The sequence below is a fragment of the Schizophyllum commune genome, assembly GCF_000143185.2.
Source record: "Schizophyllum commune H4-8 unplaced genomic scaffold SCHCOscaffold_2, whole genome shotgun sequence".
Classification (NCBI taxonomy): Eukaryota; Fungi; Basidiomycota; class Agaricomycetes; order Agaricales; family Schizophyllaceae; genus Schizophyllum; species Schizophyllum commune.
In genome coordinates this window covers 2,587,300-2,613,678 of record NW_026089539.1, presented here as the reverse complement: position 1 = coordinate 2,613,678, position 26,379 = coordinate 2,587,300, and the positions used below count along the sequence as shown (strand labels likewise).

General features: G+C 56.7%; 15 protein-coding genes across 15 annotated transcripts; 6 read left to right on the top strand and 9 right to left on the bottom strand.

Annotated features, from left to right (window-relative positions):
• Positions 1-614: 614 nt before the first annotated feature.
• On the bottom strand, positions 615-1,634 carry SCHCODRAFT_02612029 (Prefoldin beta-like protein). Its single transcript, XM_003038511.2, has 4 exons — positions 1,280-1,634; positions 1,100-1,224; positions 987-1,047; positions 615-935 (listed from the first exon to the last, which is right to left on the bottom strand). The coding sequence occupies exons 1-4, from the start codon at positions 1,406-1,408 to the stop codon at positions 879-881; spliced, it is 372 nt and encodes a 123-aa protein (XP_003038557.2). The 5' UTR covers positions 1,409-1,634; the 3' UTR covers positions 615-878.
• On the top strand, positions 1,476-4,503 carry SCHCODRAFT_02612027 (gamma-glutamyltranspeptidase). The gene is made up of 18 exons (XM_050344509.1): positions 1,476-1,528; positions 1,584-1,849; positions 1,905-2,132; positions 2,182-2,281; positions 2,332-2,362; positions 2,413-2,427; positions 2,487-2,768; positions 2,824-2,842; positions 2,911-3,034; positions 3,094-3,107; positions 3,162-3,226; positions 3,313-3,375; positions 3,432-3,499; positions 3,553-3,575; positions 3,632-3,729; positions 3,788-3,883; positions 3,941-4,142; positions 4,335-4,503. The coding sequence occupies exons 2-18, from the start codon at positions 1,681-1,683 to the stop codon at positions 4,490-4,492; spliced, it is 1,755 nt and encodes a 584-aa protein (XP_050202341.1). The 5' UTR covers positions 1,476-1,528; positions 1,584-1,680; the 3' UTR covers positions 4,493-4,503.
• Positions 4,504-4,655: 152 nt separating this feature from the next.
• Positions 4,656-6,545, bottom strand: SCHCODRAFT_02612020 (protein serine/threonine phosphatase 2C). The gene is made up of 10 exons (XM_003038512.2): positions 6,265-6,545; positions 6,135-6,207; positions 5,931-6,083; positions 5,515-5,877; positions 5,319-5,462; positions 5,236-5,265; positions 5,117-5,187; positions 4,942-5,060; positions 4,757-4,889; positions 4,656-4,688 (listed from the first exon to the last, which is right to left on the bottom strand). The coding sequence occupies exons 1-10, from the start codon at positions 6,452-6,454 to the stop codon at positions 4,660-4,662; spliced, it is 1,305 nt and encodes a 434-aa protein (XP_003038558.2). The 5' UTR covers positions 6,455-6,545; the 3' UTR covers positions 4,656-4,659.
• Positions 6,546-6,686: 141 nt separating this feature from the next.
• Positions 6,687-7,769, bottom strand: SCHCODRAFT_02612018 (uncharacterized protein). Its single transcript, XM_003038513.2, has 8 exons — positions 7,715-7,769; positions 7,616-7,666; positions 7,469-7,560; positions 7,333-7,412; positions 7,204-7,282; positions 7,001-7,147; positions 6,895-6,945; positions 6,687-6,845 (listed from the first exon to the last, which is right to left on the bottom strand). Exons 1-8 carry the CDS (start codon positions 7,752-7,754, stop codon positions 6,720-6,722), a joined length of 666 nt encoding a protein of 221 aa, XP_003038559.1. The 5' UTR covers positions 7,755-7,769; the 3' UTR covers positions 6,687-6,719.
• Positions 7,770-8,175: 406 nt separating this feature from the next.
• SCHCODRAFT_02612010 (uncharacterized protein) lies at positions 8,176-9,308 on the top strand. Its single transcript, XM_003037182.2, has 3 exons — positions 8,176-8,500; positions 8,553-9,040; positions 9,095-9,308. The coding sequence occupies exons 1-2, from the start codon at positions 8,362-8,364 to the stop codon at positions 9,038-9,040; spliced, it is 627 nt and encodes a 208-aa protein (XP_003037228.1). The 5' UTR covers positions 8,176-8,361; the 3' UTR covers positions 9,095-9,308.
• SCHCODRAFT_02612005 (uncharacterized protein) lies at positions 9,138-9,956 on the bottom strand. The gene is made up of 3 exons (XM_003038514.2): positions 9,790-9,956; positions 9,541-9,740; positions 9,138-9,487 (listed from the first exon to the last, which is right to left on the bottom strand). Exons 1-3 carry the CDS (start codon positions 9,899-9,901, stop codon positions 9,185-9,187), a joined length of 615 nt encoding a protein of 204 aa, XP_003038560.2. The 5' UTR covers positions 9,902-9,956; the 3' UTR covers positions 9,138-9,184.
• Positions 9,957-10,069: 113 nt separating this feature from the next.
• Positions 10,070-11,731, top strand: SCHCODRAFT_02612001 (uncharacterized protein). The gene is made up of 6 exons (XM_003037183.2): positions 10,070-10,440; positions 10,502-10,639; positions 10,690-10,844; positions 10,901-10,979; positions 11,033-11,131; positions 11,180-11,731. The coding sequence occupies exons 1-6, from the start codon at positions 10,335-10,337 to the stop codon at positions 11,602-11,604; spliced, it is 1,002 nt and encodes a 333-aa protein (XP_003037229.1). The 5' UTR covers positions 10,070-10,334; the 3' UTR covers positions 11,605-11,731.
• A 523-nt stretch (positions 11,732-12,254) lies between these two features.
• Positions 12,255-12,522, bottom strand: SCHCODRAFT_01080019 (uncharacterized protein; the record flags this gene model as incomplete). Its single annotated transcript, XM_003038515.2, has 2 exons — positions 12,255-12,373; positions 12,426-12,522. The coding sequence occupies 2 exons, from the start codon at positions 12,520-12,522 to the stop codon at positions 12,255-12,257; spliced, it is 216 nt and encodes a 71-aa protein (XP_003038561.1).
• A 1,620-nt stretch (positions 12,523-14,142) lies between these two features.
• Positions 14,143-15,413, top strand: SCHCODRAFT_02611989 (proline-specific peptidase). Its single transcript, XM_003037184.2, has 2 exons — positions 14,143-15,062; positions 15,117-15,413. Exons 1-2 carry the CDS (start codon positions 14,398-14,400, stop codon positions 15,346-15,348), a joined length of 897 nt encoding a protein of 298 aa, XP_003037230.1. The 5' UTR covers positions 14,143-14,397; the 3' UTR covers positions 15,349-15,413.
• A 36-nt stretch (positions 15,414-15,449) lies between these two features.
• SCHCODRAFT_02611987 (cleft lip and palate transmembrane 1) lies at positions 15,450-17,803 on the bottom strand. The gene is made up of 9 exons (XM_003038516.2): positions 17,713-17,803; positions 17,625-17,658; positions 17,141-17,569; positions 16,899-17,087; positions 16,526-16,850; positions 16,404-16,478; positions 16,050-16,352; positions 15,897-15,999; positions 15,450-15,841 (listed from the first exon to the last, which is right to left on the bottom strand). The coding sequence occupies exons 1-9, from the start codon at positions 17,791-17,793 to the stop codon at positions 15,536-15,538; spliced, it is 1,845 nt and encodes a 614-aa protein (XP_003038562.1). The 5' UTR covers positions 17,794-17,803; the 3' UTR covers positions 15,450-15,535.
• A 228-nt stretch (positions 17,804-18,031) lies between these two features.
• SCHCODRAFT_02663303 (ATP-dependent metallopeptidase Hfl) lies at positions 18,032-19,970 on the bottom strand (the record flags this gene model as incomplete). The annotated part of the gene is made up of 4 exons (XM_003038517.2): positions 18,032-18,200; positions 18,252-18,347; positions 18,399-18,700; positions 18,750-19,970. 4 exons carry the CDS (start codon positions 19,968-19,970, stop codon positions 18,032-18,034), a joined length of 1,788 nt encoding a protein of 595 aa, XP_003038563.1.
• A 734-nt stretch (positions 19,971-20,704) lies between these two features.
• On the bottom strand, positions 20,705-21,913 carry SCHCODRAFT_02611979 (proline-specific peptidase). The gene is made up of 3 exons (XM_003038518.2): positions 21,814-21,913; positions 21,061-21,763; positions 20,705-21,011 (listed from the first exon to the last, which is right to left on the bottom strand). Exons 2-3 carry the CDS (start codon positions 21,729-21,731, stop codon positions 20,780-20,782), a joined length of 903 nt encoding a protein of 300 aa, XP_003038564.1. The 5' UTR covers positions 21,732-21,763; positions 21,814-21,913; the 3' UTR covers positions 20,705-20,779.
• Positions 21,914-22,193: 280 nt separating this feature from the next.
• Positions 22,194-22,783, top strand: SCHCODRAFT_02611974 (uncharacterized protein). The gene is made up of 4 exons (XM_050344508.1): positions 22,194-22,337; positions 22,395-22,533; positions 22,589-22,673; positions 22,731-22,783. Exons 1-3 carry the CDS (start codon positions 22,245-22,247, stop codon positions 22,651-22,653), a joined length of 297 nt encoding a protein of 98 aa, XP_050202340.1. The 5' UTR covers positions 22,194-22,244; the 3' UTR covers positions 22,654-22,673; positions 22,731-22,783.
• A 1,185-nt stretch (positions 22,784-23,968) lies between these two features.
• On the top strand, positions 23,969-25,454 carry SCHCODRAFT_02164288 (uncharacterized protein). The gene is made up of 4 exons (XM_003037185.3): positions 23,969-24,422; positions 24,482-24,828; positions 24,885-25,242; positions 25,292-25,454. The coding sequence occupies exons 1-4, from the start codon at positions 24,326-24,328 to the stop codon at positions 25,324-25,326; spliced, it is 837 nt and encodes a 278-aa protein (XP_003037231.2). The 5' UTR covers positions 23,969-24,325; the 3' UTR covers positions 25,327-25,454.
• Positions 25,455-25,519: 65 nt separating this feature from the next.
• SCHCODRAFT_01082954 (uncharacterized protein) lies at positions 25,520-26,376 on the bottom strand (the record flags this gene model as incomplete). The annotated part of the gene is made up of 4 exons (XM_003038519.2): positions 25,520-25,962; positions 26,011-26,109; positions 26,159-26,237; positions 26,296-26,376. 4 exons carry the CDS (start codon positions 26,374-26,376, stop codon positions 25,520-25,522), a joined length of 702 nt encoding a protein of 233 aa, XP_003038565.1.
• Between the last annotated feature and the right edge of the window lie 3 nt (positions 26,377-26,379).

The following is a 26,379-nucleotide window of genomic DNA, read 5'->3' as shown; positions in this document are numbered from 1 at the left end:
AATGGCAGAAGGACCATAGACACATGCTATGCTATAGAGCTCCCGTATCTGTGGTTGTAAAGTATGAATAAACCAGACTATTAACTCTTTCAGGTGGTGGTGGACGAGTTCATTTTAGGAAGTCATGATGATAGTCCGGATGGCGAGCTGGACAGTTCAGCTACAGGATCAGCGCACTTAGATTGAGCCTTAGTGCCGTGCACGGCAGACCTGAACCAGCGCGCTCACTGATGAGTAGCTCAAGGTTCGACCGATTCGGGTCAAGTGGCATAGAGATTGTGGTCCCGGTGCGGCATGATACCGAAGGGAAGGGCCCGTCTCGAATCCACAAAGGATAGATTGCCGTCGACAGGAGCAGATGGGAGGACCGGGGAAAATGCTCCCGAAGATGGAAGCTTAAGGCAGTTTATGGCCTGGGCTGACGCGGTGGGGGGTTTGTCAGTGTTATGGATCGGGGGTTGCCGAAATGAGATCAGTGGCGCGCACAACCGCGGACGAATTTCAGTGCGTTGCGGTCAGTGACGCGTCTTTTCCTCTGCTTTACGCGTCGCTGTTTTTCGTTGTTCATCCTTGCTGAACATCAGGTATATGCGCTGGGTTTCTATGCACCGGTATGCAGCAGACCAATGCATGTTTTGAGTATGCTAAATTCCAGTGCGATTCAGGCCGCGGCGCGCTGCATTACGACCTTCTCAATGGCCTGACCGTGTCAAGTGCACATAATCGATTCGACATCATTTCTCCACCAGGATTGTCTTGTAGTCGCGCATAGGGTGCCGCCGCCAATGCTGGGGTTTTGAAGCAACGTTGTCCCCGCGCGATGCAAACCAGCGGCGATCGCAGGGTATAGCAAGAAGGTCATGGTATGTGGGATATGCCTACGACGCAGGTGCTTGCGCTTGCTGCTGCTGAATTGCTGTCTGAATCTCGATAATCTATGCAGGTATTCAGCAATATTTTTGGCGGAGCGCAAGCCAGCCACGAACCTCAGCCTTCTTCTTTTCTTGTCTCTGTTGGATATCCTTCAGCTGCCCCTCTACGCGCTTTCTGTTCAGGATCGTCAGGGAACGGAACATGTATCAGCAAAACGTCGACGTACATCTCGGCTTGGATGAAGGACAGTCGCGTATCGACGTTGCTCTTTGCCTCCGCCTGGTCCTGCTTGATGAGAGCAGGGCCTATCTGTTTAAAGACGACATTGTCTGGTGTCAACTGCGCAAACTCCTGAACCATCGGCGGTCAGTTCGAGTCGCGATCGGCAGTGGGGAACGCGACGCACCTTCTTGACGAGCTCGTTCTCATTGAGCTGGGCGTCTAGCCGCTGGCGGGCCTCGACGGCATTTTGGAGCTCAAGCTGGATCTTCTGAAACTCGGTGGACGCGCTCTCGAGACGGACGGCGAGAGACATGGGAGCTCGGAAAGGCAAGCGGTGGCGTGCGGAGGGAGGGGCGGGTGGATCAGTGATCGAGCGCGGCGGGTGATTGTGATCGGAACCGGATTCGCTTCGAGCCAGTGCAATGTGGCGACGGTGAGTGCGCGCCCCCGTGAATGCCGCCGTCCGTAGGCATTGAACGGTATCTCAGACACCCCCGTGCCCCCTCCCCGCAATCATATACAACATGGCCGCGCCGGCTCATTTCTCAACTTGCCTCCTCCTTCTCCTCGTCCACCACGACTCCTATGGCCTCCCCCCGCATCGATTGGTCCAAGGTCGACTCCCCCAGCGAGCAGCTCTACGCCTTTTCGGGTAGACGCTCGGTCGTGTACGGCACCAAGGGTGTCGTCGCGTCCTCGCAGCCCCTTGCCACCGAAGTCGGCCTCGAGATCCTCAGGAAGGGCGGGAATGCAGGTATGCACTCGTGACAGGCGCCATCGAGGGGGCAAAAATGCTCAGACTTTTCCAGCGGATGCGGCAGTCGCGACGTCTGCTGCGCTGAACGTGACCGAGCCCAGCTGCTGTGGCATCGGTGGGGACGCGTTCTGCCTCTTCTACGACGCCAAGACCAAGAAAGTCAAGGCACTGAACGGGTCTGGACGCTCGCCTGAGAAGCTGTCCATCGACTATCTGCGCCAGCGTGGTGTCACTAGCAAGAAGATACACGTCACCGATATCAACGCGGTCACCGTCCCAGGTGAGTTCAGGCCGTCTACAAATTGTAAGATATTTACTGACTTTCGTAGGCGCCGCCGCCGCATGGGTTGACACAGTAGAACAACTGGGCAGCGGGAAGCTGTCAGTCGCTGACGTGCTCGCCCCGGCCATCCGTCTGGCAGAGGAAGGGTATGTGTCTGTCCACTCTGAGAACGGTACTGCGGACTTACGGGCGGAAGTGTTCCCGTGTCCGAGGTCCACGCCCATTCGGTAAGAAAGATCTACAAACTGTCCATGGCTTCTCTGATTTTCCTGTTTAGTGGAGGCGATCCGAGGTAGATATCTCGCACGAATGCCTATCTGGGTAATTTTCTGACTGCTCATTCTCGCGCAGGACTTGATCAAGAATGCATCGCCAAATTCTGCGGAAATGCTGCTCAATGGCCGTGCGCCGCGCTTCGGAGAGATCATGACGTTCCCTACGCTGGCGGCGACCTTCCGGGAGGTCGCGGAGAAGGGCAAGGATGGCTTTTACAAGGGCCGTGTGGCACAGGCAATCGTCGACTTGATCCAGAGTCAGGGAGGCGTCATGGAGCTCTCTGACTTGGCGAAGCACGAGTCCAACTTCGTTGAACCCATCAAGTACACGTACTTGAACGACGTGACCGTTCACGAGGTGCGCTCTATGTCTATTCCGCGGCTTCCGATCCGAGGCTCAATTTCCTTTGTAGTGCCCTCCAAATGGACAAGGTCAGTATGCCACCCGCAGCCGGCGGTATCTGCCGCCTACCATTTGGCTCACCCACGCTCGCGTACAGGAATAACTGCGCTCCTGGCCCTGGGAATAATTGAGCAGATGCAGAAGCAAGGGATCGTTCCCGACCTCCTTCAGATGGAGCATAATTCGCCTCTGTATCTACACACGCTCGTCGAGGCGCTACGGTACGTTCGCAGAATTGACTCGTCGTATGCATGCGGCCAATAATTGCTCTCCCTTACAGTCTAGCCTTCGCCGGTACGTACAACGCCGCCCATGTAGCGTCCCTCGGCGCCTGACGCACCCTTGCAGACAGCCAGTGGTATGTTACCGACCCCGACGTCGTACACGTCCCAGTGGCAGAGCTCCTTAGCGGAGTGCGTACATAATTCTGATCACTGCGCGCGCACTTCCTTTCCATGACCGTCGGTATCTCGCGGACTCTCATGCCTTCTTTTCACAGGAATATCTCGCCAAGCGCGCGAAGTTGTTCAACCCGAAGAATACCAATCCGGAGGTCGTTCATGTACGTGCCGCGCGAGCTCGCCCGCGGTCGCCTCAGTTGACCCACTTCGCCCGTAGGGTAACCCCGTCGCGTCCAGCGATACTGTCTACTTCTCGGTCACAGACCAGTGGGGGAATGCATGCAGGTGAGTGAATCCGGCGCTTACGGTCTCCTCATATTTACACGCATCGTCATCAGCTTCATTCAGTCCAATTACGCAGGTACGTCTAAACCAGGACGATGACCACCTTTGCCCTTAACCTTATCCCATCCTTAGGCTTCGGCACCGGCGCCATTCCCAAGGGCTGCGGCTTTACACTTCAGAACAGAGGCAGCGGCTTCATCCTCGATGAGAACCACCCGAATGCGCTGAAGGTAGGCTTTATGCCTTTCATCGATTTTGCCAGCGCTTAACGACTTAACATTATGACAGGGAGGCAAGCGCCCGTACCACACCATTATACCCGCGCTCGCCACTCGCGGCGATGAGCTTTTCATAAATTACGGTGTTATGGGCGGCTACATGCAGGTGCATATCCTCTTGGCAAATTTATCCCTTCACTTCCTCATCTAACGCATCATACAGCCGCAAGGCCACGTCCAAGTACTCCTTAACATGCTCCGCGGCTTCACGCCCCAATCCGCCCTCGACGCGCCCCGCTTCTGCATCTCCGCAGGCTCGCCCGACGCAGAGGCGGTCAAGAACTCGGAGACCGCCGCGGGCGACATAAACTCGACCGTCTTCTTCGAGGAGGGCATCTCGCCCGAGACGGTGCAGACGCTGCGTGGTATGTGCATATTCAGTACATGTGGTATCCTGCGTACATGCGAGTATGTGTACAAGTGCGGAAGTGTCTGTCTGTGTACAGAGTTGGAAGCGGATGTGCCCCTTCCCCTGTCCCTTCTCCCCCTCGATATCACCTTCCCCTCCCCTTACCCCTTTGACGGTCAATAATATGCTGACTCCCCTCCCCTCCCAGACATGGGCCACGATGCCAACCTCGTCACTGGCGTCGCACGCAACATGTTCGGCCGCGGGCAAGTCATCCAGAAGATCGTCGACGCCACCACCGGGAGGACCGTCTTCGCTGCCGGCTGCGACCCTCGCTCGGACGGGCACGCAGCGGCGCAGATATAAGCGCGATATAATAATGTTGCGCGCGTGTTGGTTGGGTTTGTTGGTTCGTGCGCGCCCCGAGGACCCGACGTGCGTGCTTCGAGGACACGACAATTATGAAGAACTGTAACGAAGGGTGGGCGGGGTCGACGTGTTGGCCGGCAAGCTTTGCATATTGGTCAACCAGCCTACATGCGGCGCATCCGCTCGCTCGAACCTGTACAATGTAAATGTTGGATTAGGACAGAGGAATACTAACGGGATGTATGCTGATCAATCACGTACCTGCCATCTGGTTGTATCGGTACTCGCGGAGCTCTTTGGTGTGGTCGGGCCCTTGGACCTTGTTCCAGCCGGCGAGTGGGAGGACGAGCGCGGTTGCGTTGTCGTCGCCGCCGAGGTCTTGGGCGAAGTCAAGCTGTGGATGATGAGTTAGGCAGTGAAAGGAGGTGGAGAAGAACAACACTTACAATCCGCTTGGCAGCGGTCTCGCTATTGCGCGCGTTCCGGGCAAGGTCGACAATCTCAGCATCGGACAGCATTGAAGTTATACCGTCGGAGACGCAGATCATGTACCCCCAGTCGCGACCTACGATGCATAGTTGTCAGCTGCAGGACATCATCAAGGATTAGAGGGTAGCACACCTCGAAGTAGCTTAGCCCGGATATCAGGCTCGACAGTAATGCCGAACTTCGCAAAGTTCAAGTCGCCAAAGCTGGGAAGGGTAAGCTTGCGCACGAGGACGCGTGTAGACCCAACTTACGCTCTCGTGCTTTGGAGTGCACCCATCCAGCTGACGATAATCCAGTTCAGTAGATCCAGGCAGACAGACGGTGTGAGCCTTACCGAGCTTCGCCATATGAGTCGGTGATGACGGCTGCCATTCGCTTGCGTAGGCGGGACGACTCGGCTGGCGAGTCTGGCCTGTGGTTCTCGGTCAAGGCGAGAGGCGTGCCGTCCTTGGCAGAGCATAAAAGTACGCGGGTGTCGCTAAGGGAGTTTTCAGTATAGTGGTACGAGCGAGGCAAAGGGAGAAACGCACCCGACATGTGCTACAGTAACCGCAAGCTTGTCGGCGGCGAAGAAGGGGGTCGCGGGCGCGTCGAGGGACTGCATGAGGACCACTGAAGCCGCTGCACCGCAATCGAATGCGACCTTGTCCATGGCCAGTTGCCGGTTCGCTTCAAAGAAGGCAGCGGTGGCGCGCGCTTCGAGGTCAAAAGGACCGTGCGCGAGTTCATCATCGTGCGTCCATGGCTCGAGGGGGCCGCCATTGTAGCGCTTGAAGTAGCCACCGATCTCGCGGATCCAGCGAAAGAGCTCGGGGACGATCGAGGGGTTGACATTCTCGAAGAGGGAGTGGAGCTCCTGGCGGAGGTACTGAGAGACAGCAGAGCCTCCGTGGCTGCAAGAGGGGGCAAGTTAGCGCCTGGGCGACGAGCAGTATGCATCACGCACCCATCGTAAATACCAACGAAAGCGACCTGGCGATTGAAATTGTCCCCTACTGCAGCAGGGTCCCAATCGTAGCCAAACTGCTTCTTGACGCTCAGCCTGAGCTCCTCAGGATCGAGGGAAAGCGCCGTAAACGCGTAGTAGTCCGCCTGATGACTGCACGGTGGGTCAGTGAGCGCGTCGCGTCGCGTCAAGCGGCATGCGGACCTTCTATTACCCCGGGACGTGGCGACCCCGAGGATGTTCTTCGAAGTCGTGAGCGGAATTCGGAGTGTGCCGCCTGGGGGGCGGGGGGATGAGAGTCAGCGCGAGGGTGCACACGGGGCGGGCGGCGCACCTGGGGTGGCGTAGCGAATATAATCATGGTAGAGGCGGTTGCGGGCGGCGTTGACGACGCGGGGCGCGCGCACGAGTCGGGCATACTGCAGCATAGGCGGGTCACATCCAGCGCGGCGATGAGCGCAGCGTCCAACAAGCACCCGCGCCCGGGAACGCTCGGGTCCGATCCACGCGCGGGCGCGCCACATCCGTTCATCCCCTCATCATCGTCTCGAACGACGCATTCGTCGTGAGAGGGCCCGTCGTCGACAAATCCCCGCATACGCAGGTCACCAGCTGCCCGCGACGCCCCGCCGAGCCCCGCGGCACCCCCGCATAGAACGCCCGAGACTGCCCCAGCGTGGAAGCCATCTAGCCCATCGACACAAGCGCCGGCCGTACGTCGAGCTAACCGTCTGCGATTGCACTTTATTCCATACATCCTACACTACTGTACACCACCAGCAATTTACTTTACGCCGTGTGCTCCTTCCACAGCACGTACATTGGAATCGGCTGGTCCTCGACGCCCTCTGCGCCGTCAAGAGGCACGGGCTTCTCAGCCTTAAGAACAAAGCCGGTGTCCTTGTAGAACTTCAACTGGTGGGCTGTTAGCAAGTCACAAGCCTCCCCGTAACATTCAACGTACTGCGCCCTCGGTTTCCGTCTCGACAGTGAGCGATTTGCCCTTCTCCTCTGCCTGCGGAATTCCATGAGCACCTGAAGAGATGAAGACAGCGCCACCATATGCATACCACCTGATCCACTGCCTTGATCAACGCTGTTGCCAGCCCCTTGCGCTGCGCACGAGGCTCCGTAGCGAGCAGCTGCAGGTGCCAGTTCGCCTTCTTGAAGCCCTCGCCAAAGGCCTCCGTGGTGGTGGCGCCGTAGAAGGGGAAGAACTGCAAGAATGCGTGTGAGCCCTGTTCAGATTCAACAGAAGGCAAACTAGACATACCTTCGACGTCCACCAGTTCCGAGTGCCTTCGGTGATGGAGCCCATGAACTCATTGAAGCCAGCCGCTCCCTGCTCAGGGCTGCACAGTACTTTCAGTATCCAGTCAGGGCCCTAGAGCCGAATGCTCACCTGTCTAGCAGCTCCTGGTCGGGCCCAAACCATACCGCCGCCGCCGAGATATCGTCAGGACCAAAGCCGGCGACGTAGACCTGCAGCGCGCACCGAAGGTGAGGCATCGATAAGCTCGCACGAGCAGAGATCGTACCTCGCCACCGATGAGGCCTGCCTTAATCTGCGCGCGCATGAGGAGGGGGAGGAGGGAGGTATTTCCGCCGACGAGGACGTGGTTGAAGGTGTCTGCAGCACATCCTAAGCCTACGAGAGCGCAGCAGGCTCTGGGAAGGACTCGTACCATCGGCGAACGCAGCGACGTTGACCGCAACGATGCACTCAATTTCCTCGTCTAATCACGTCCGTCAGCGCTATCCAACTCACCCTCCAGACTACTCACCAGTCGCGGTCTTCAGATGGCGGACGACGATCTCGGACATGGTGTTCACGGTGGTGAAAGTGGTTCGGAGAGTGGTCGAAGAGATATAGAAGGTGGAAGGAAAGGCGAATGTGGACGAAACTAGCGCTCATCCACCTCCAGGGCCATCTTATTCCCCTTACAGCCCCCCTTGTACCGGCGGCGTCTCGTGCCGGCGCGCAAATTGGGCAGCTCAGACAGAACACATCAGCCCCATCCTTCAGCATCATCTCGAGAAGTTGTCGGAGGGTCCTCAAAAGAGGCCCAAACGCGGGAGAAGAGGGCCTCAGCCGGGATGGTGGGAGGAGAGAACCTCGATGTTCAATTTGGGATCACGCGTGACGCGTCACGGTTGATGGCGGGGGCAAATCGACAATTGGAAGACGCCATCAACTTTTCATCGAACTCGAATGTTGAGCGACTTCAATGGCCTGACGCGTGTGCGCGAGCACTCCTGCGGATCTTTGGGGGATGTGAGCTCCATCATGGCCAACACAGCTCATTATATGGCTATACAGTGATGGGGCCTGCTCTGAGTCTCCCTCGATTTCCGCCCTTCGCGAGCGCCGGTAGAGCGCGCTTGACGCTCTCTCCTTACTCTATCTGCGCCCTCACATTCGACGGTCGAGATGGCAGGAAACGAATCTAAGAAGAGACCGCTGCCAGTCGACAAGCTTGCCCTCGCTTTGCTCGTCTCGCTCGCATTCTCTCTCGCGGTGCTTCTGCGCTATCATGAGCGAACGAAGGACCAGGACGATCCAGTATATAGTGAGTCTACCATTAATTATGAACTTCCAACACCTATTCTGATGACGATAAGCTTTCCGTGGGTGGGACTACCCCGAAACCTGGGACATCGGCCCGCTCGAAGAAGTACACATGCCGTACGAGAACACGGTCCACTACGCGCTCGACACGCCGGCTGGAATCGAACAATGGCAGACGCTGCTTCCTCCCGGTGGCGGGATGCTGTACCTCGGCCCAGACAAGCGGCCCTTCAGCATCAGCGTCTTCCACCAGCTGCGCTGCCTCGACATTCTGCGCGCTGAGCTTGTTGTGCAGTTTCAGCATGCTGACGAGCCACCGCCGGAGAGGCAGTCGCCGTTAGTGAACCACTGCATGAATTACATCAGGCAGACGGTTCTGTGCCGCGCGGACTTGACGATGGAGAGCATTCGCGGGCTTAATTACTCGACGTCGACGGTGTCGGACGTTACGCATGTTTGCCAGGATCATGCAGCTGTCTTCCGTGCGGCGGAGGATAATTGGCGAGAGTACCAGAGGTCCACCTGGTTGAAGGCATCGTGAGTTCGTATCTTGTATCTGCGGGAGGGGCACTTTTATCTGACATGGACATCGCAGTCGTGACTAGACATCTTGTGTATGTACGCCCCACAAGCAAAGAGTTCTCACTCAGTTATGCCTCCGACTCCGATGAGTTCTGCTCGACTGTCAGTCTGTATCGTTGTCAATATCAGCGCCGGACGCAAGAATCACCTTCGTGCGCGCCTCCCAATCGTCAAAGTTCTTGTCCAGGAAGTCGTATACTACCGAATGATCTCGACAGGTATGCGTCTCCCCTACCCAGTCCACGTCGAAGTCGCGCTGAGTGAAGTCGCCAGGCTCGAGCGTCAGGTCTGGGCGGCAGAGGATTGAGGTCCTGAGATAGCCAAGACAGTGACGGACGTGGTGGATGTGCGCCCAGGCGGGATTCGCGTGCCCAAAGGCCGAGCTGAGCATCCTCAGGCAGTGTAGCTGTGTTTCTGATGATCAGACGGCGGACGCCGGAACGCACCGTACGGACGTACGTCGTGGAACATCGAGGGCAGTAGCAACCGGTCATCTGGCCCAAAGCGAGCGTACCCGAAGCTCTTGCACGCGATGGTGGTCCATATCTCGTCTGAATCGTAGCCTAGGAGCGGGTAGACCGCGGACTCCTGCATTGTCATTTTGGCCTTCTGGCCGCGGTAAGCGGGCAGCTCTTGTGGGTAGTCGCTCCCGTGCCATGCTTGAATGCGTCAGATTCAGTCATTCACCATGGTATGGATACGTCTCACAGTAATATGCTCTCCCATGCTGATGATACAGCCGTAGCATGAACGTGACATTCACCAGAGAAACGAGGAGCAGCAGCACGCCCAAGATGGCGGAGGTCCTGCAAGAGGCCATGCGGCAAGGCGAAAACGCCCGTTCGTAGTCACTGTATAGCTCAAGATGCACGAGCGTATAAAGCCCGCCACCATCGAGAGCATCTGATCAGGTCGACCTGCTTTTAGCGCTCAAACGCCGTCGCTATATTGGGGTCTTGATGCTTTCTCAAGAAGCACGTCCTGCCGAGTCTTCTTCCGGTCCTGGTGCCCTCTGAATTTGTTGGGAACTTTCATGCATTCACAGGACTGCCCTCATCGCAGCTTCCATCGCTATTCATGCCCTTATCTCATTCTCGACATGTACAAGCTGTGCTCGTGAGTATTACGGCGTCCCTTGATCCTGATATGTCCTCCGTCCAGAAGATGGACGCCTCGCCAGGAGCAGCACTCAAAAGCGCAGGCTGACCGACAACCATCCCGGTGCCCCCTCATCCTGACCGTCCTCCGCCGCCATGTCGAACAACACGAACCCTTATGCGCCCTCGGATGAGCCGCCCGAGTTGATGTTGGCTGACCGTACCAACTTCATCGGCGCTATACTCTGCGGAAGCGCTTGGGGTAAGCATTGGTCGCTCTCACGGATCCTCGCCGATGAAGACTGATCCATGGCGCGTCATAGGTATTCTGCTCACCGTCGCTTTCATGACGGTGCAGGCGCTTTTGGCCTCCTTGCGCTCGAACCCGCATTGGAGCCGGACGGCGATGCCCCTGCTCGCCTTTGTAGTTATCATCGTGGCCTGCGGGACGCTCAACTTTGGTATGCTAATGCTTGTCCTGTGCATGACTAGCTCGTTGACGCATACTCAGCCGGGAACACCGACATTAGCCGCCGCATGTTCGTCGAGAACCGAATGTACCCGGGCGGGCCATCCATGTTCTTGAACGACCATTACGACGATCCCATGGATGTGCTCGGGAACGCGGGCTATATCATCGCGAACTTCTTCGCCGACGCACTTCTGGTACGTGTGCATCGCAATGTGTTTTCTTTCGTCACCTAAATGACTATTCGGAATAGCTCTACCGCTGCTACGTCGTATGGGCCAAGAAATGGTGGATCATCGTCATCCCCGGCTGTGTCTTCATAGCTTCTACGAGTGCGTCCTTTGGCGACGTTCTGGATGAGACAGGACTGATAATACACCTCCAGCGATGTCCATCTTCTTGTTGTACCAGGTTAGCCAGCCGACGGAGAGTCTGTGGTTGCACGTCGATGTCGGGCTTACATATTTCTCCCTCTCGCTGGCGGGTGCGTTGTGTGTTACCAACCTGAATCAAGAGTTGACCTCCAACGCAGTTAATTTATTACTGACCCTCCTCATCGTCGGTCGGCTTTTGTCCCTGAGCAACCAAGTGACGCGCATGCTCGGCTCTCAACATGCACGCACGTATACCAGCGTTGCCGCGCTGCTTGTGGAGAGCGCCGCGCCGTACGCAGTGGTGAATCTCATCTTCATCGTCACCTACGGCATCGGCAGTCCCGGGTCGAACGTGGTCTTGCCTGTTCTGTCGCAGATCATGTGCACGAGCTCGGTGCTCATCATCTTGCGCGTAGCAAACGGCCGCGCCTGGAGTCAGCAGACGACGGAGATCGCGCGCAATAGGGCGGGCATCTCGGGGGGCCGCTTCACAAACGGGAACGAGTCGGGCACCATGGTCTTGTCGGACGTGCATTTCAAGAGTGGGGTCTCGCGGGCTAGCGAGTCCGAGTCTAAGGCTTGAGCTTCTGATGTATAGTCTCTTGAGGATAGTTGTAGGTGCTGCGCTGGATTATTTATTCTAGTCCACTCCACGAAGGACCCTCACGCTCGGTGAAACGTCTGAGCAACAGATGCAGCTCTATTCAGCCACTATAGATCTCTCTGTGGGAGACTTCATTGGTGGGACACATACACGGATCATCTTCGCTTAATTTAAGTTTATCTCACCACTTACAAGTACAACCCGATACCCCATCAAGTCGCATTGACATCGATGGCAGTGACCTTTGCAAAGCAGCATCCGTTGCAGATAGAGGCATGCGTTTCAGAAACATAATGCCCCAAATCTGATATTCGCTTGATAGGACCTCAAAATGGCGCCGAACAGCACCTTGAAGCTTTGCACGTGCATGTTCAATTTGCGGCTCCGAGGTCACGTGCTCGTACGCTCGACTTTGCTTACAGCCAGCCCAAGCCTCATCTGCACACCAAAGGGCTTGTATCATACATGATATTCGAAAACATATTTGCTACACTGCTACTATACTCTCCGAGCAAGGGTATGCTCTACATACAGCACGGGAATCAAGGAAATAATAATCGTTGCGGAAGAATCCTTAGTGCGTCGCATCAGCGGCGGGAGAAAAAAATAATTCGGGCCCAATACTCACCTCAGAAGCAGCCGTAGATGTTGTGGTCGCGAGTGCCTTTGGTAGCTCCTTCGTAATATGCGGCAGGACACGATGTAATAGTAACTGTGCGGGTACTGGTGATAGTGATAATCACATCGTCTGCAGGGTAGCATCAGGGTCACGCATGGTATGAATAACAAGCGTCACCTACCTTGCAAGGTTGGGGTAGGTGGCTCCGTAATAGGAGCGGCGGTCGTAAGAGACAGGAGGTATAGGCTCGAGAGGGCGAAAGCGTAGAAGCGTTGCATGTCTGCGATGGTCACGATGCACTAGAGGACCAGGGTAAGGGCGGGATGGCTGTTTGCCCACCCTGAGATGCGCCTTTATAGGAAGCATGGGCACGAAAATGAGCTAGGGCAGGTCGCTGATTCCCATGAATTGCAGTGGGTCCATGGGGTTTCGCATTGCACGGTCCCTGTCTTATGTCCTCGCTAGTGATCGCTGTATGACAAGCTAGCTATGATGAGCCCTATTACAACTTTCAATTGATGCATCCATGAGACGCAGCTTGCGCAGATGACCGAACCTCATTCATCTGTGTACATACATTTCACGCCGTTGATCGGGCTGTAGGTCCGGTCCCGAATCCTTCATTCATTCTGCTGAACCATCTGATGGAAGACGAACACGGTGCACCCTTGGAGCTTCCATGTTCTTATCCACTGATTATGAGTCCGTCGTACGCGGCGCTCCCGTATATGCCTCATGCGCCTGACGATGTCTTGGTGGCTCTAGGCACGCTGAGGCGCCAGTCGGTCTTCTGGGCTCAGAAGCCAGTACCCGAGGAAAATACGAAGCAAGCTGCGAGGTGCACATGGCCAATTTTGGTCGATGGCTCCTTGCATATGACTGTCGGAATTTGCCGATGAAAGCTTGGGCGCAAACATGTTCGACTTCGCGAGCTCGACTTCCTTGAAACAGCTCGACGTTCACAAGTTAAGCAGAAGATGTAGGACACAAGATATTCGTAGACATAACATCACACAGTAAGGACTCAGGAGAGAACGATATGCACCTACTGCCAGTTCAGCAACCTCTTCATCTGGTAACGGATCGCACTTACCCTGTTGAAGTCGACCTCCTCAGAAGCAGGTAGGGATCCCGCGCCCTTCAATATTAACGTCTACTCCCCGCTTACTCGTGCAGCCTGGTATAATTGTGAGCTGACAATCAAAAGGCGCAATGAATGGCTGACCATCGACCTGGCCGGTCTCGGGAGGAGTCGCCAGAGGAGCGGCGTTCGCAGCAAGCGCGCCGAAGAGGAAGAACATGATGATAGAAGCATGCATGAGCGAAAGATGCAACGTATGGCAGTGGGAGGTCGCAAGATCTAGAGAATACGGCTCGAAGTTGAGCTTTTAAAGCAACTTGAGCCCGCTGTGGAGTGAATTGGGGTCGCATTTGCACATGGCGACGTTCAAAGGGTGACGATGGGATGTATGGCATGGAGAAGCCATACTAGAATGACCTATGCAGTGGGATGCAGGTACGACCTGTACCTCGCGCAGGCGGATCTTTGGGGCTGCATAGTTCCTTGGAAGGAATTGTTTCTTCATCCAGCTTCGTTGACTGCGTCCCGAGAACGCTTGTATGAGCCAAGACCAGGTTGACTTGCGTACCAAGTTATACTATCGAGCATCTGAGAGCGTCTCTGCGATGCACGCCATCCAAAGCTCCTCCGCCTCAGTGACGCCGCTTCGCCATCATTAGTCGGACGGGATGACCGCCATCGCCGTGTTCTCGCAGCGCGAGGCATTCATAGGGATCGAGGTCATGCCGCCCTTGACCATCAGCCCATCACCGTCCACATCGAAGATACCATCCAGATACGCACTAAGGCCGGTGTCCGTGTAGTCGATGAGGACTAGCCACCGCTCCTCGTGGAGCTTGCCGTAGACTCATCAGCTTCTCGTGCTCTAGCATCAAGCCCCTTGCCTCAACCTCGGAGTCTGGACGAGATGGAAGGGTTGCTTCTCAGATGTTGGGCGTCTGACCTGAAGTGCTGTCGCTTTTAGCATCGCATCGCACCATTGCGTATCCATTACGCTCCCATTACACACACCAAGCAGCTGTCGTTCCCGGTTTTCCTTTGCGCCCTCGCACATTGCCCCTCCCCCTTCGTCATGCCCGCCATCATCCCCACCACGGGCCTCGCGCCATACACCATCGGCGCGAGCACGTACGAGACGTACTACAAGATCTTCGGGGACCTCTCCTCCGACAAGCGCCCGCTTGTCGTCGCGCACGGCGGCCCATCGCTGTCGCACGACTACCTCCTGCCCATCAGCGACATAGCCGCCACCCACGACGTACCCATCGTCTTCTACGACCAGGTCGGCACCGGCCTGAGCACCCATATCCCCGAGAAGAAGGGCGACACCACATTCTGGACCATCGACCTCTTCATCGACGAGCTGTTCAATCTCCTGACGTACCTTCACATTGAGGAGTATGACTACCTCGGGCACTCGTGGGGCGGTATGCTTGGGCTGGAGGTCGTCCTCAGGAAACATCCGAGAGGGATGAAGAAGTTCGTCCTGGCGAACAGCCTGGCGGACGGCGCGTCGTGGGATAAATCCTTCGCGCAGCTGCTACAGGCGCCCGACGTCCCTGAGGACGCGAGGAAGACTATCATGGACGAGAATGCTGACCGAGCGGAGCGATACGCTGCGCTGAAGGTGTTCTATAAGGTGTACGGGTGCATGGTGGACCCCCTTCCGGAGGATTTCTTGCGGAGCATGGACTACACCAACGGTGAGAACGCAGATAGGACGACCGTCGATGCACTGTGAGTACCCACCTTCAGAAACGTCCATTCAGCTGAACTGACCGCACTATGTAGGAACGCCGGCGATCTGAGCGACTGGAATGTCCGCGACAAGCTGGGAGAGATCGACGTTCCTACGCTAGTCATCAACGGTGCGAGGGATTTTGCGCAGGATTGGGTGGTCGCGCCGTTCGTCGAGAAGATACTGGACGTGAAGTGGGTGAAGTTCGAGAACTCGAGCCACACGCCTTTCTGGGAGGAGCGCGACGAGTTCAATCGAGTTGTCGCCGAGTATCTAGGCTACTAAGCACGACGTAGTAGCTGCATACAGAACACAAACATACTCCTGTTATGGGATCAGCAAGATGTGCGACTGTCAGAGGACATGGAGAGCTTACGCCTCTTACTCGTCTTGTGAATGATTATTGGGCAGGTCGAATATCAAGGGACTCCAATGAATACTCCTTACAACCAAGATAATACAACAAGCGTCCCTATCTCGTCTTCTTGGTCTCCTCCTTCTCGCCTTCGCCCGCCTTCTCCCCCTCCTTCAATGCATCTACATCCTCCACCATCACCTGTCCGTACTCATTCACCCGCTTCGGGTCGATGCGGTAAATCCAGCGCTGGTAGAGGAAGATGAGGAAGACGACGTCGTCGCGGAAGCACGCGAGCCGGTGCAGGATGGGCATCTTGATGCAGAAGGCGAAGAAGTCGTCGACGACGGTGGAGAGGGTCTTGTAGACCATGGCCTTGATGGGCATGTGCGCGACGCTCTTGAGCTTGTAGTTGATGATGAGCTGCATTCGTGGGTCAGAAAGGGGGATCGACGATGAAGGAGAAGGAGAAAAGTACCTGCGGCACGAGCTGCGCGAAGCCGAACATGTACACGTAGGACGTGAGCGTGCTGATGATGAAGCTGTACCATCCCCGGTGGGTCTCGTAGATGAGGGAGTAGCTACATGCTCGTCAGTGATGGATCCTAGCACTGCTACCGATTGTACTCACATCGTGTACCCAATGAGCGTCGGAATCGCCACATACGAGACGTAGCGGAACGCCAGCTTATCGTACTCCTGCGTCTTCTTCTCATCCTCGCTAAGCACGTGCTTGTCCTTGAACTCGACCTTGTAAGGGATGGCCTTGCCAGGCGCAGGGCTGACGACAACGTCGACGGCTTTGGTGATCTTCCATGCCTCAATGACGATACCAATGCCAGAGGTAAACAGAATCATCCAACTCGTCTCCTCGTTGTTGTCGATGAGGTATAGTAGGATGATGATCTGGGTGACAACGTTGACGATGATTGTGCTGCGGCGTCATGAGTATTGTTCACCCCCGCTGAAGGCAGATACCACTCACCGGACGGAGACACCAACCATCTCCTGCTTGTTGCGCCAATGCGACACATCCGACGAAAATGCCAACATCTCAAACCTGTGGCTCAGTCAGTCTTGTTCTTATCAGTATTCTGTCTCACTCACAGCATATGCAGCACCGTGACGAAGGCTGTCAACGCGAGGAAGTACGGGTTCGTCTCCAACAACATCCGCTTAATCTCGTCAAACTCTGCGCCTCCGCCACCCTGCTTCTGTGCCGCCTCATTGAAGCTCGCCGTCATAGTCGTGAACATTTGGAACTTCATGTACGACATCGGCTGGAAGACGAGGTGGAGGGGGACAACGGGCGTGGTCGCGTTAAGCTCGTGATAGTGCGATTTGAGGTGCCAGAATTCGTTGAAGAAGGTGATGGGCTTGTACTTGACGGAGATGTGGCCTTCGGCGTCCTTGTACGGTGCCCAGGCGATGTCTGCAGCAGTGTAAGCCGTGTGATTGCAATATATGCATGCGTACGTACGCTGGGCAGCCGGAGGAGGAAGCTGAGCCGTGTTTATTGCAGGTGCGTCCGAAACGATTGCCAAAGTGTGATTTGCGTGCCAATGGGGGACGATGACCTCCGGCTCCTCCTCTTCCTCTTCTTCCTCCTTCAACGCGAGCAGGTTCTTCTCTTTCCGTACCCGATGCTTCGGCAGATATGGGGTCAGCGCTGCAGATCCTCATCAGCATCATTCCCCGCCTATCACTCCACAATACACTCACACTTCCGGACGTGATAGATATCCCCCAAATTGAATCCCTCCGCATCCGGATCGAGCCCCGCGCCGTTCCTCAAGAGGTACACGTCGGCGTACAGCGAGCCATTGCGGTGCGTTACGACCTCTGGCAGCCGAATATCAAGCTGAGCTTCCCTCGAGTCGCTCCAGTTTCCGTAGGTGATATTCTCCCAAACGATGCGCTGCAGCTGGTCCTCGTCCCCCTCCCCGCGATAGCTCTGCACGTACTTCTTCGAGAAGACCTCCGGCCGAGGCGCAGAAGTGAAGTACACATGTATATCGAGCGGCGTGCCGAGCTCCCAATCTGGGGTCGCGGAGGTGGGGGCGGACGTGGTCACTTTAGCGCCTGGGGGAGCGTTCACATTTGCGACAGGAGGGGCCGTGGTGGCAGGCTTCGGCATAAGGTATTTGGAGGCTGTAAGGCGTGCTGTAAGCGTGTACCGTTCTGCACGATACAAGGCGGCACGCACCAAGCTGGGAGAACGCGTAGACCATGACCATTTGCTGTGTCGTGTCAGTCAGCATGCTGCGTACGAGACTTTGGAAGTTTAAGCGCACCTTTACCATCCCCCATACTTTGTTCCCTCCCTCGTCCGCCTGGCCTGCAGCAGCAGGCGCGGCAGCTTCGCGTCCTGACATGATGGCGTGAAGAAAGCGAGTTGCGTCGATCGCCGGGGTATGGCGCGTACGCGATACCGCCGGCCCGCTTACCCGACGTGCCTCAATGGAGCCCAGCGCAGTACTCTCTTCATTCAGTCTTGCCTCTTCCATATCTCAGCCTCATCTCATTACACTCCTGCACTACGATCTAAAGAGTGGAGGTTCATCGTTGTAGGATACACAGCAAGGATAGCAACAAGGACAGTGTGTAGATAAATTATGGCTTGGGGTCCGACTCCTTGTACGCCGGCGACGGCGTTGGGATGTCGTTCTCCGGGAAGTTTGGCGGTGCGCTCGACTCCCCGCGGTTCTTCTCCAGCCACTTGTCCATGTCGTCTGCCCGGCCGACGAAGGGGCGCTTGCCGAGGAGCTCGATCATGTCCTCGCTGAAGGGGTGTAAGCAGATGTAGAGGATGGGGACGAAGCAATAAGCTTACCGGGTCAGGACCTCCTTCTCCAACAAGCGCTTGGCGACCTTCTCAACATCCTCGCGATGCTCGGTCAGAAGATTCTTGGTACGCTCGTAGCAGTCACTATTGATATAGTCAGTATTATACTTCCGCAGACTGTTAGAGGGCACATACACAATCATCTTCCGAACCTCCTCGTCCAAACGCTCCGCCGTCTTCTCACTAAACGGCTTGTTCCAGTGCTCCGTCGACCCACGCTCGCCACCGTAGCTGACCGGCCCGATGACATTGTTCATGCCGTAGTTCGCGCACGCCTCGAACGCCATCCGGGTGATCTTCTGCAAGTCGTCCTGCGCGCCGGTGGTGATGTTGTCCGCGCCGAAGAAGATCTCCTCGGACACGCGACCACCGAGCGTCATGCATATCCGGTCGCGCATTTGCGGTGTCGAGAAGAGGTAGCGGTCGGCGGGGAGGTACTGGGGGTTGTCAGACTTGATGTGATGTAAGGAGTGGACGAAGCCTTACCTGAGCGTAACCCAAAGCACCAGTGCCGCGAGGGATGATGGAGACCTTGAGCAGAGGGTCGGCGTGCTCGAGGAACCAGCCACAGATAGCATGTCCCGCTTCGTGGTAAGCGACCGTCTTCTTCTCATCCGGGCTCAAAACGCGGCTCTTCCGCTCGAGGCCGACGATCACACGCTCAATGGCGGTGTCAAAGTCGACGCTCTCGACGTACTCGGCACTGCGACGCGCCGCATGCAACGCAGCCTCATTGCACACGTTCGCGATGTCCGCGCCAGAGAAGCCGGGCGTCAGCACCGCGAGCTTGTGCGCAAAGTCCTCCTCGACCTTCTTGATGTCCTCGGCGAGGCGGAGCGGCTTCAAGTGCACCTGGAAGATGCCCTTGCGGCCAGACACGTCAGGGCGGTCGATGGCGATGTGGCGATCGAAACGGCCGGGACGCATGAGCGCAGGGTCGAGCACGTCGGGCCTGTTGGTACCAGCGAGGACGACAATGTGCTCGTCCGTGCCGAAGCCGTCCATCTCGACGAGGAGCTGGTTCAGCGTCGACTCGCGCTCGTCGTTGCCGCCCATGTTGCCCTTGCCACGCGCCTTGCCGATGGCGTCGATCTCATCGACGAAGATGATGCACGGCGCGTGCTTCTTCGCCGACGCGAAGAGGTCGCGGACACGTGCAGAACCGACACCGACGAACATCTCCACAAACTCGGAGCCGGAGACGGACAGGAACGGCACGGAGGCCTCGCCTGCGGTCGCCTTCGCGAGCAACGTCTTACCCGTACCAGGAGGGCCGGACAAGATGGCACCGCGTGGAATCTTCGCGCCGAGCTTCGTGAACCGTTGCGGCTCCTTGAGGAACTTGACGAACTCCATAATCTCCACCTTGGCCTCGTCCATGCCGGCGACATCCTTGAACTTGACCTTCACCTGATTGTCCTGGTTGAAGAGCTTTGCGCGACTCTTGCCCATGTTGAAGATGCCGCCGCCGCCTCCACCACCGCTTGCGCGGCGCGACATCCACCAGATACCGGCGATGAGGAGGAGGGTGGGAGCGAAGTTGAGGAGGGCGCCAGCAGTCGAGATCTCCTGGTGGTACTGCACAGGGATGCGTTCGTTGGAGGGGATGCCAAGCTCATTCTGTGCCTCGTCAAGCTTGCGCTCGAAGGCCTCGACAGATCCGATCGAGAAGGAGTACTGGCCGCCAGGAGATGCTTGCGGGTACATCCCAACCGCCGCATTGTTGTGTAGCTGCACCCGCACCTCGTGTCCATTCACGACAGTGAGTTTCTCGACGAGACCCTTGTCGAGGAAGGCGGAGCGGAACTCCTGCCAAGTGATCTCGCGGTTGGAGGTCGCGCCAGACGAGGACCAGAGGAGGTATGCGGCAGCGGCAGCGGTGATCAGACCCCACTGGGAATTGTTGTTGTTGTTATTCGGAGGGGGTGGGGGGCGTTGCTTGCGGTCGCCGTCACCTCCCGATGAGCCCTCCTCGCGCGGCTTATTGCGCGCCTGCTGCTCGAGCTGCTTGAAAAAGCCCTCAAGGGTCTTCGGAAAGTCGCTGAATCGCTCATCGTCCTTGCTCTTCGGCTCGTCCTTCTTCTCCTCGTCCGCCTTGACCTCCTTCTTGTCGCCTGCGGCGGGCTGCTCCTTGCCCTGCGGCGCCTTGTCGTCTACCTTCTCATTCTCGTTTTGTGGTGGGCGATTTGTTGGTGTCGAGTACGCCCGGAGTGCGGGATAGGCGATGCGGCGAGGAGCGTAGAGCCGCGCTGCTCGTAGCGAGCGGGGCAACATTGGTGAAGAAGAGAACCCGCAAGCGGCTCGCAGGGGTCTCTCATAGCACCCTCACGTGCGGCTCCCGCGCGCTTACGCACCGCCGGCCCGTGCCGATCGGCACAGATGACGCGTTGACCAAACACGGAAGTCGTGACTCATCGCCCATGTTCAACTTGTCCTCGACGTCCGTTCCAACATCGCATAGTAGAGCATAGCATTCTAAACGCATACATCTGTTTCTTCTGTTTCACTGGCTTCCTTCAATACCCGAGATACTCAGCTACGACCTGGTTGAACTTGTCCCGCTCCTCCCAGAATGGACAGTGACTCGAGTGCTCCAGCTTCACCCACTTCACGTTAGGTATCTTCTCGACAAAGGGCGCGACGACCCAGTCCTGGCAAAAGTCTCTCGCACCGTTGATAGCAAGCGAAGGCACGCCGATTTCTCCCAGCTTGTCTCGTACGTCCCATTCATTGAGGTCGCCAGCGTTCCTGTGTAGTGGTTCAGCAGACGATACAAGTCTGCCGCAGGACTACTCACATCGCATCGAGGGTTGTCGTGTCTGCGTCCTCGCCGAAGCGAGCATCCATGCTCCGCAGAAAGTCCTCCGGGAACGGCTGCACCATGCACCCATACTGCGCGTAAAACACCTGGAACGCCTCCCACTTCTCCTCCCGACCCGCGTCCTTGCTCATGATCGTCTTCTTCACATCCTCCGGAATGTCTGCCTTCTCCAGCAGCTGCTTGAACGACTGGCCCCACCACTCGCTCTTCGGCAGGCTGTTCGCCAGGATGAAGTGCTTCACCCCTTGCGGGTGCCGCCGCAGGACGACCTCCTGCCCGAGCATGCCGCCCCACGAGTGGCCGAGGTAGTCGTACTCCTCGACCTTGAGGTGGGAGAGGAGGTTGAGCAGCTCGTCGATAAAGAAGTCGATAGTCCAGAAGGTGGTGTCGCCCTTCTTCTCGCGGACGTGCGTGCTCAGCCCGGTGCCAACCTGGTCGTAGAAGACGACTGGTATGGCATGAGTGCTCGCGAGGTCCCCGATGGGCAGAAGGTAGTCGTGGGTGAAGGATGGGCCACCGTGGACAACGATGAGTGGGCGCTTGCCGGAGGAGAGGTCGCCGAAAACCTTGTAATAGGTCTCGTACGTGCGATCGCCGACCGTGTACGGGGCTTTGCCGTCGATGTACGGGGGATGGGAGGATGCCATGGTCAAGCTGGTACGTGCTGGGAAGTGGTGAAAGGTCAGTGCCCTCCACCCCCCGTTGACCGCGGCAGTGCTAACCGATCACAGGTGATGCAAGATGCTTCTGGGCGGCGTGTGTGGGTGGCAAGATAATCTCGGATGTGACGCCCTTCCCCTATGAATGCGTTCGCCGCTTTATAGACGAGCTGTGTTGATGCATCAACACGACGGTCTTCTCGGCGTTCTGTTCGAATGCTCGGGACGGCTCTACAACCGATTCGCTCCCGCTCGTCTGCATACCGCGCATCATCGAGGGCGCCCCCTCTGCGAAGCGACCATGCAGTCGTGCGACCCCACGTTCAAAGACGGGACGTGGCCACACCTCAAGTACATGCGAATCGGTGCCCGTACCCCACCAGTCGCGAACGGATAGCTGTACCTTACCTCAACTGAGAGCGCCAAGCGCCCTCGATAGGGAGAGTCGTTGACGGTTCGTGACCGGCCAGGGATCTCATGCGCAAAAGAACCGAGGCAAAGATGGGAGCCATTGAAGTGGGGCCCGAGTGCACTCACCTAGGCTTACCTTTTTGTTTATCGCCACAGATTCAGCACCTTCGCGCGCGCTTAGCGGTAACCACCATTTTCGGAGGGGCGAGTGTATAAAAGCGCTCATGCGAATTGAGCCAGTACCACCGCAGAGTTCCTACTTCACCGAACGTAGCTCTTCCAGGTCAGACAAATATGCGCTACACTGCTGTTCTGCTTCTCGCATTCGGTGCTCTCGCCGCATATGCCGCCCCCACTGGCCTGGAGACTGACAATATTAGTGAGTTACTGCCTTGCACATGCATACCTGCGGCTCACATTCCTCGTCCTTACAGACTGTGACGTGATCAAGCGTGACGCCAATGGTGTTGTGGCACGCGATATCACAAGCTGCTTCTAAGCGGCCCCAATGAATCGTCGGTCAGTGAGGTTTGTCTGACTGTACTCGTTCTTCCGAGTTATTGACAATATTTTCAGGAGGAGGTCGTAGTCTTCTGGGCTTGTAGCGTGCGCGTGAATCTTTGTAACGCTATACGTATAAGTTGAAGGCGTTACTTGTTCAATGGTATGCATATGGGATCGGTCTCGAGGTGGATTCGCCCAAGAAGCACGCGGCAACCACCGGGCTCTCTAGGACGAGTCCGCTACTACACTTGCGATCAAAATGATTGCAAGATTTCTAGAATGAACATTGATTTCTATTCGACCTCCTTGGGCTCTGGGCTCAGTCATACTGCATGCATGGTATGCTGGTGCAGCAGGCGTTACAGCGGTGGGGCGCCGTCTGGCATCCACGAAGCGCTGAGGGAATATCCTGATTTGGATGTCCGTCGATCTTGCAATCATTTTGATCGCAAGTGTACTATCCATCTGCTGTGCAATACCTTTATTTGCACGCTGCGTGTCAATGGCGTAATCTTGGCCCGTCCCGTCCTTGCATCGCTACTCAACAGAGCCTGGAAGCGGCACGCCCCCGTTCGCCGTTCGCTATTGGAGCAATCCCACGATTGAGCTGAGCGCGGCGACGTTTCTGCGATCAGGCGCTTACCAGCGATAGTCGACCGTTCAAGCGCCTACGAACGGCTGCACCCTTACGCTTAAGTATGGGGGTGGTCAATCGATAAGGGTGTGCATCCCGCGCTTGGGGGCCGTAGTGCGTATCTTACGCCTTCGTTCCAATACGCGCGGCAGGGCCAGTATCGCCAGAAAAGCAGAAGCTCGGGAGGTCGGGCCTGTACGTTCGTCCTAACTGGGAGCCTGCGTACCTGGCGCGCGGTCGGCGGAAGCTCCAAATTTGCGCAGACGAGGTATAAAGGCGAGCTAACCAAGGAATTATTGCCCTCCGGCCTGCCGTAAGACCGTAGGCGCCAACCGGAAACGAGATGCACTGGACCACACTCTTGTTGCTCGCATGGGGAGGCTCTCTCATACATGCCCTCCCTACTCAACAAGGTGTGTAGCTCGCATATGAGTGTAAGCTTGGGATAAAATCTCTGGTAGATGGCGTTTTAGAGCCGCGTAGCGCAGAAGAGTTTTGGGCGTGTAGTTCCAACATCGAGATGTGCTTCCGATGATCATCGTCAGTAGTTGAGTGCATTAATCCCTGCCACGGCTTGACTAAGGTCTGAAGGGTTTCAGCTTGACTTGACTTCGACGTGTGCCTTTCACAGCTGTAACGATTTATTTGCTTCGGGATATGTAGAGCACCTCGGATTGTGCCGAAAGTTCAACATACCCTCACGTGATGCTGGAAGTTCAATCACGGCGAATGCCGATTTGCCCCCGTCGAGCTGCTGGCGAACGTCTGGACCCCAACCTTGCCTCAAGCTCATCACGGCTCGTCGCCCCCTTATTGACGCTGCCGTTACGTGCAAGCTCGTCAGCGGCGCATCTACCACTGCGAGCACAAAGCAGCGCAAAGCCATCATGATCATGCTGCCTTCGATGTCAATGGGCATACGAGGGGCATCACTGAGGATCAATGACCTGTGTCCTGCATCGCAGATACGGACCCGTCTGGCCTCAACTGGTATCATGCGCTCCTCCTTGCCTGCACCTTCGCTCCGTCCGTGATGGCGGCTGACAACGAGGAAGAGCTTGCGCTGCTGAGCTCGACGAGCGGAAGTGACGAGCGCTCATTGACGTCGTTGAAGGCGAAGAGGAAGCCCCGTGAGCACAAAGCCTTCTACATGCTAGGCATCATTGACTTACAGGCTCCTCGAGCTTAGCGCGATCCTACGCCGACCATCTGCTCATTGGGGCCTGCATCTGCGCTACCGTCTCATCAGTGCTCACCCTCGCACTCTTCGTGCTCCAAACCCGCTCGTCTTCGTACACCGTTTCAAAGCCGAAGGTCCTCCGCCGAATCAGCCCCTATGTGAACCAGGAGCGACTGTCAGAGGTCATTCGCAAGCACAATATGACCTTCGACCCGATTGTCAACGTCTACGCCACGTCCTTCCAGATGCGAGCAGGCGACCCCACTCGCGCGCTCACTGAAGACACGAGCAGAGAGTGGGCGTCCTACGAGGGCCTTGTCTGGCCGTATCATAGGCGCTTCTGGGTCGACGGCCAGGTAAGTGTTTCTGCAAGTTACTCCTCGCCCTCTTCTCGTTCTTACTGGTCCCGCAGACTTCGACCGTGATGCAGTTTCGCAACCGCGACTTCGGCATGGAGCGCTGCGTACTGGTACTCTCCGTCCCGCAACAAACGCCAGACCTCATCCCCAACGTCCGCCTCGCGGAAGGCAGCCCTATATCCGTCTGGCTCCTCGACCCCGACGCCCCGGAGCTACACCCCTCGATATCGTGGGGCACCGCCCCGCGTCGCTACTGGAAGCTGGCTACGTTCGCTGTGTCGGCAGAGGGGAACCAGACCTCTGAGGAGTCCCTCTGCGCGGGGGACAAGTTCTCGACCTTCGAGTTCGAGTGCGCGGAGGTGGACGGTTGTGAAGTGGACTTTTGGCAGAATAAGGAGAAGCCATTCCAAGGTATGTGTAGGGGCAGGCGTGTCCGCTCAGAGATCTGATATTTCTGCAGGCGTGCGTATGATCCAGCACCAATCCATCTTGTAATGGTCGCACTCCATGTGCCAGGTTAACCGAGTCTCGGGCATTTGTCAGAGTTATCGCGGCTTTCATTGTAATTGCAGATATTTTATGGGTACATATAGGTTTACATCGGAGATATATCGACCACCAAGCAGAAGCAAAATTTCCAGTCATTACACCCCCAAACCCAGGTCCACATACAGAAAACAGCCAAGGCCTACGCCTCTCCGATGTCGATCTCTGAGCTCACACCCCTTTCGTGCGAGTCCGAGCTCTTGTAATGGATGCTCGACACCACCATCGTGCCCGACCTACCCTTGCTCGACGAAAGGTTGCTCATCAGATTTCCCCTCTCGTTGTACGCCAGGTCCGTCGTCTGCGCGCTCCACGCGCGGCCACTGGCGACGCGCAGGATAATGAGCACCGAGCTCGTGCACATGATCTGCGAGAGGATGGGGAGGATGACGTTGGAGCCGGGGCTGCCGATGCCGTAGGTGATGATGAAGACGAGGTTTGTGAGGGCGTAGGGCGTGGCGCTCTCAACGACGAGGGCGGCGATACTGGTGTAGGTGTGCGCGTGTTGCGCGCCGAGCATGTTCTTCACGCGATTGCTCATGGCGAGCAGGCGGCCGACGATGAGGAGCGTCAAGAGGAGGTTCACTGGAGGGCAAGTCAGAATTTGTGGCATAGGACGTTGAGACGACTCACCTGCTAGCGAGAGGGAAAAGTAGGCGAGTCCGACGTTAACCTGAAGCCACAGACTCTCCGTCGGCTGACTGGTCTGATACAATAGCAAGATTGACATCGCTGCGACAGCGTCAGTCTTTGCGAGACAGCTTATACACTGAAAACTCACTTGTGGATGCAATGTAGACGCAGGCGGGGATGATGACAATCCACCATCTTTTGGCCCAGACGACATAGCAGCGATAGAGCTTGGGGAATATCAGTCAATGTAAACAAGTAAACAAAAGCAAGGGCAAGAACGCGTACCAGGAGTGCATCGGCCAAGAAGTTTGCTACCACGTAACTAGCGTTGCCCAGTACGTTGATCTTATCGTCGTAATGTTCCATTAG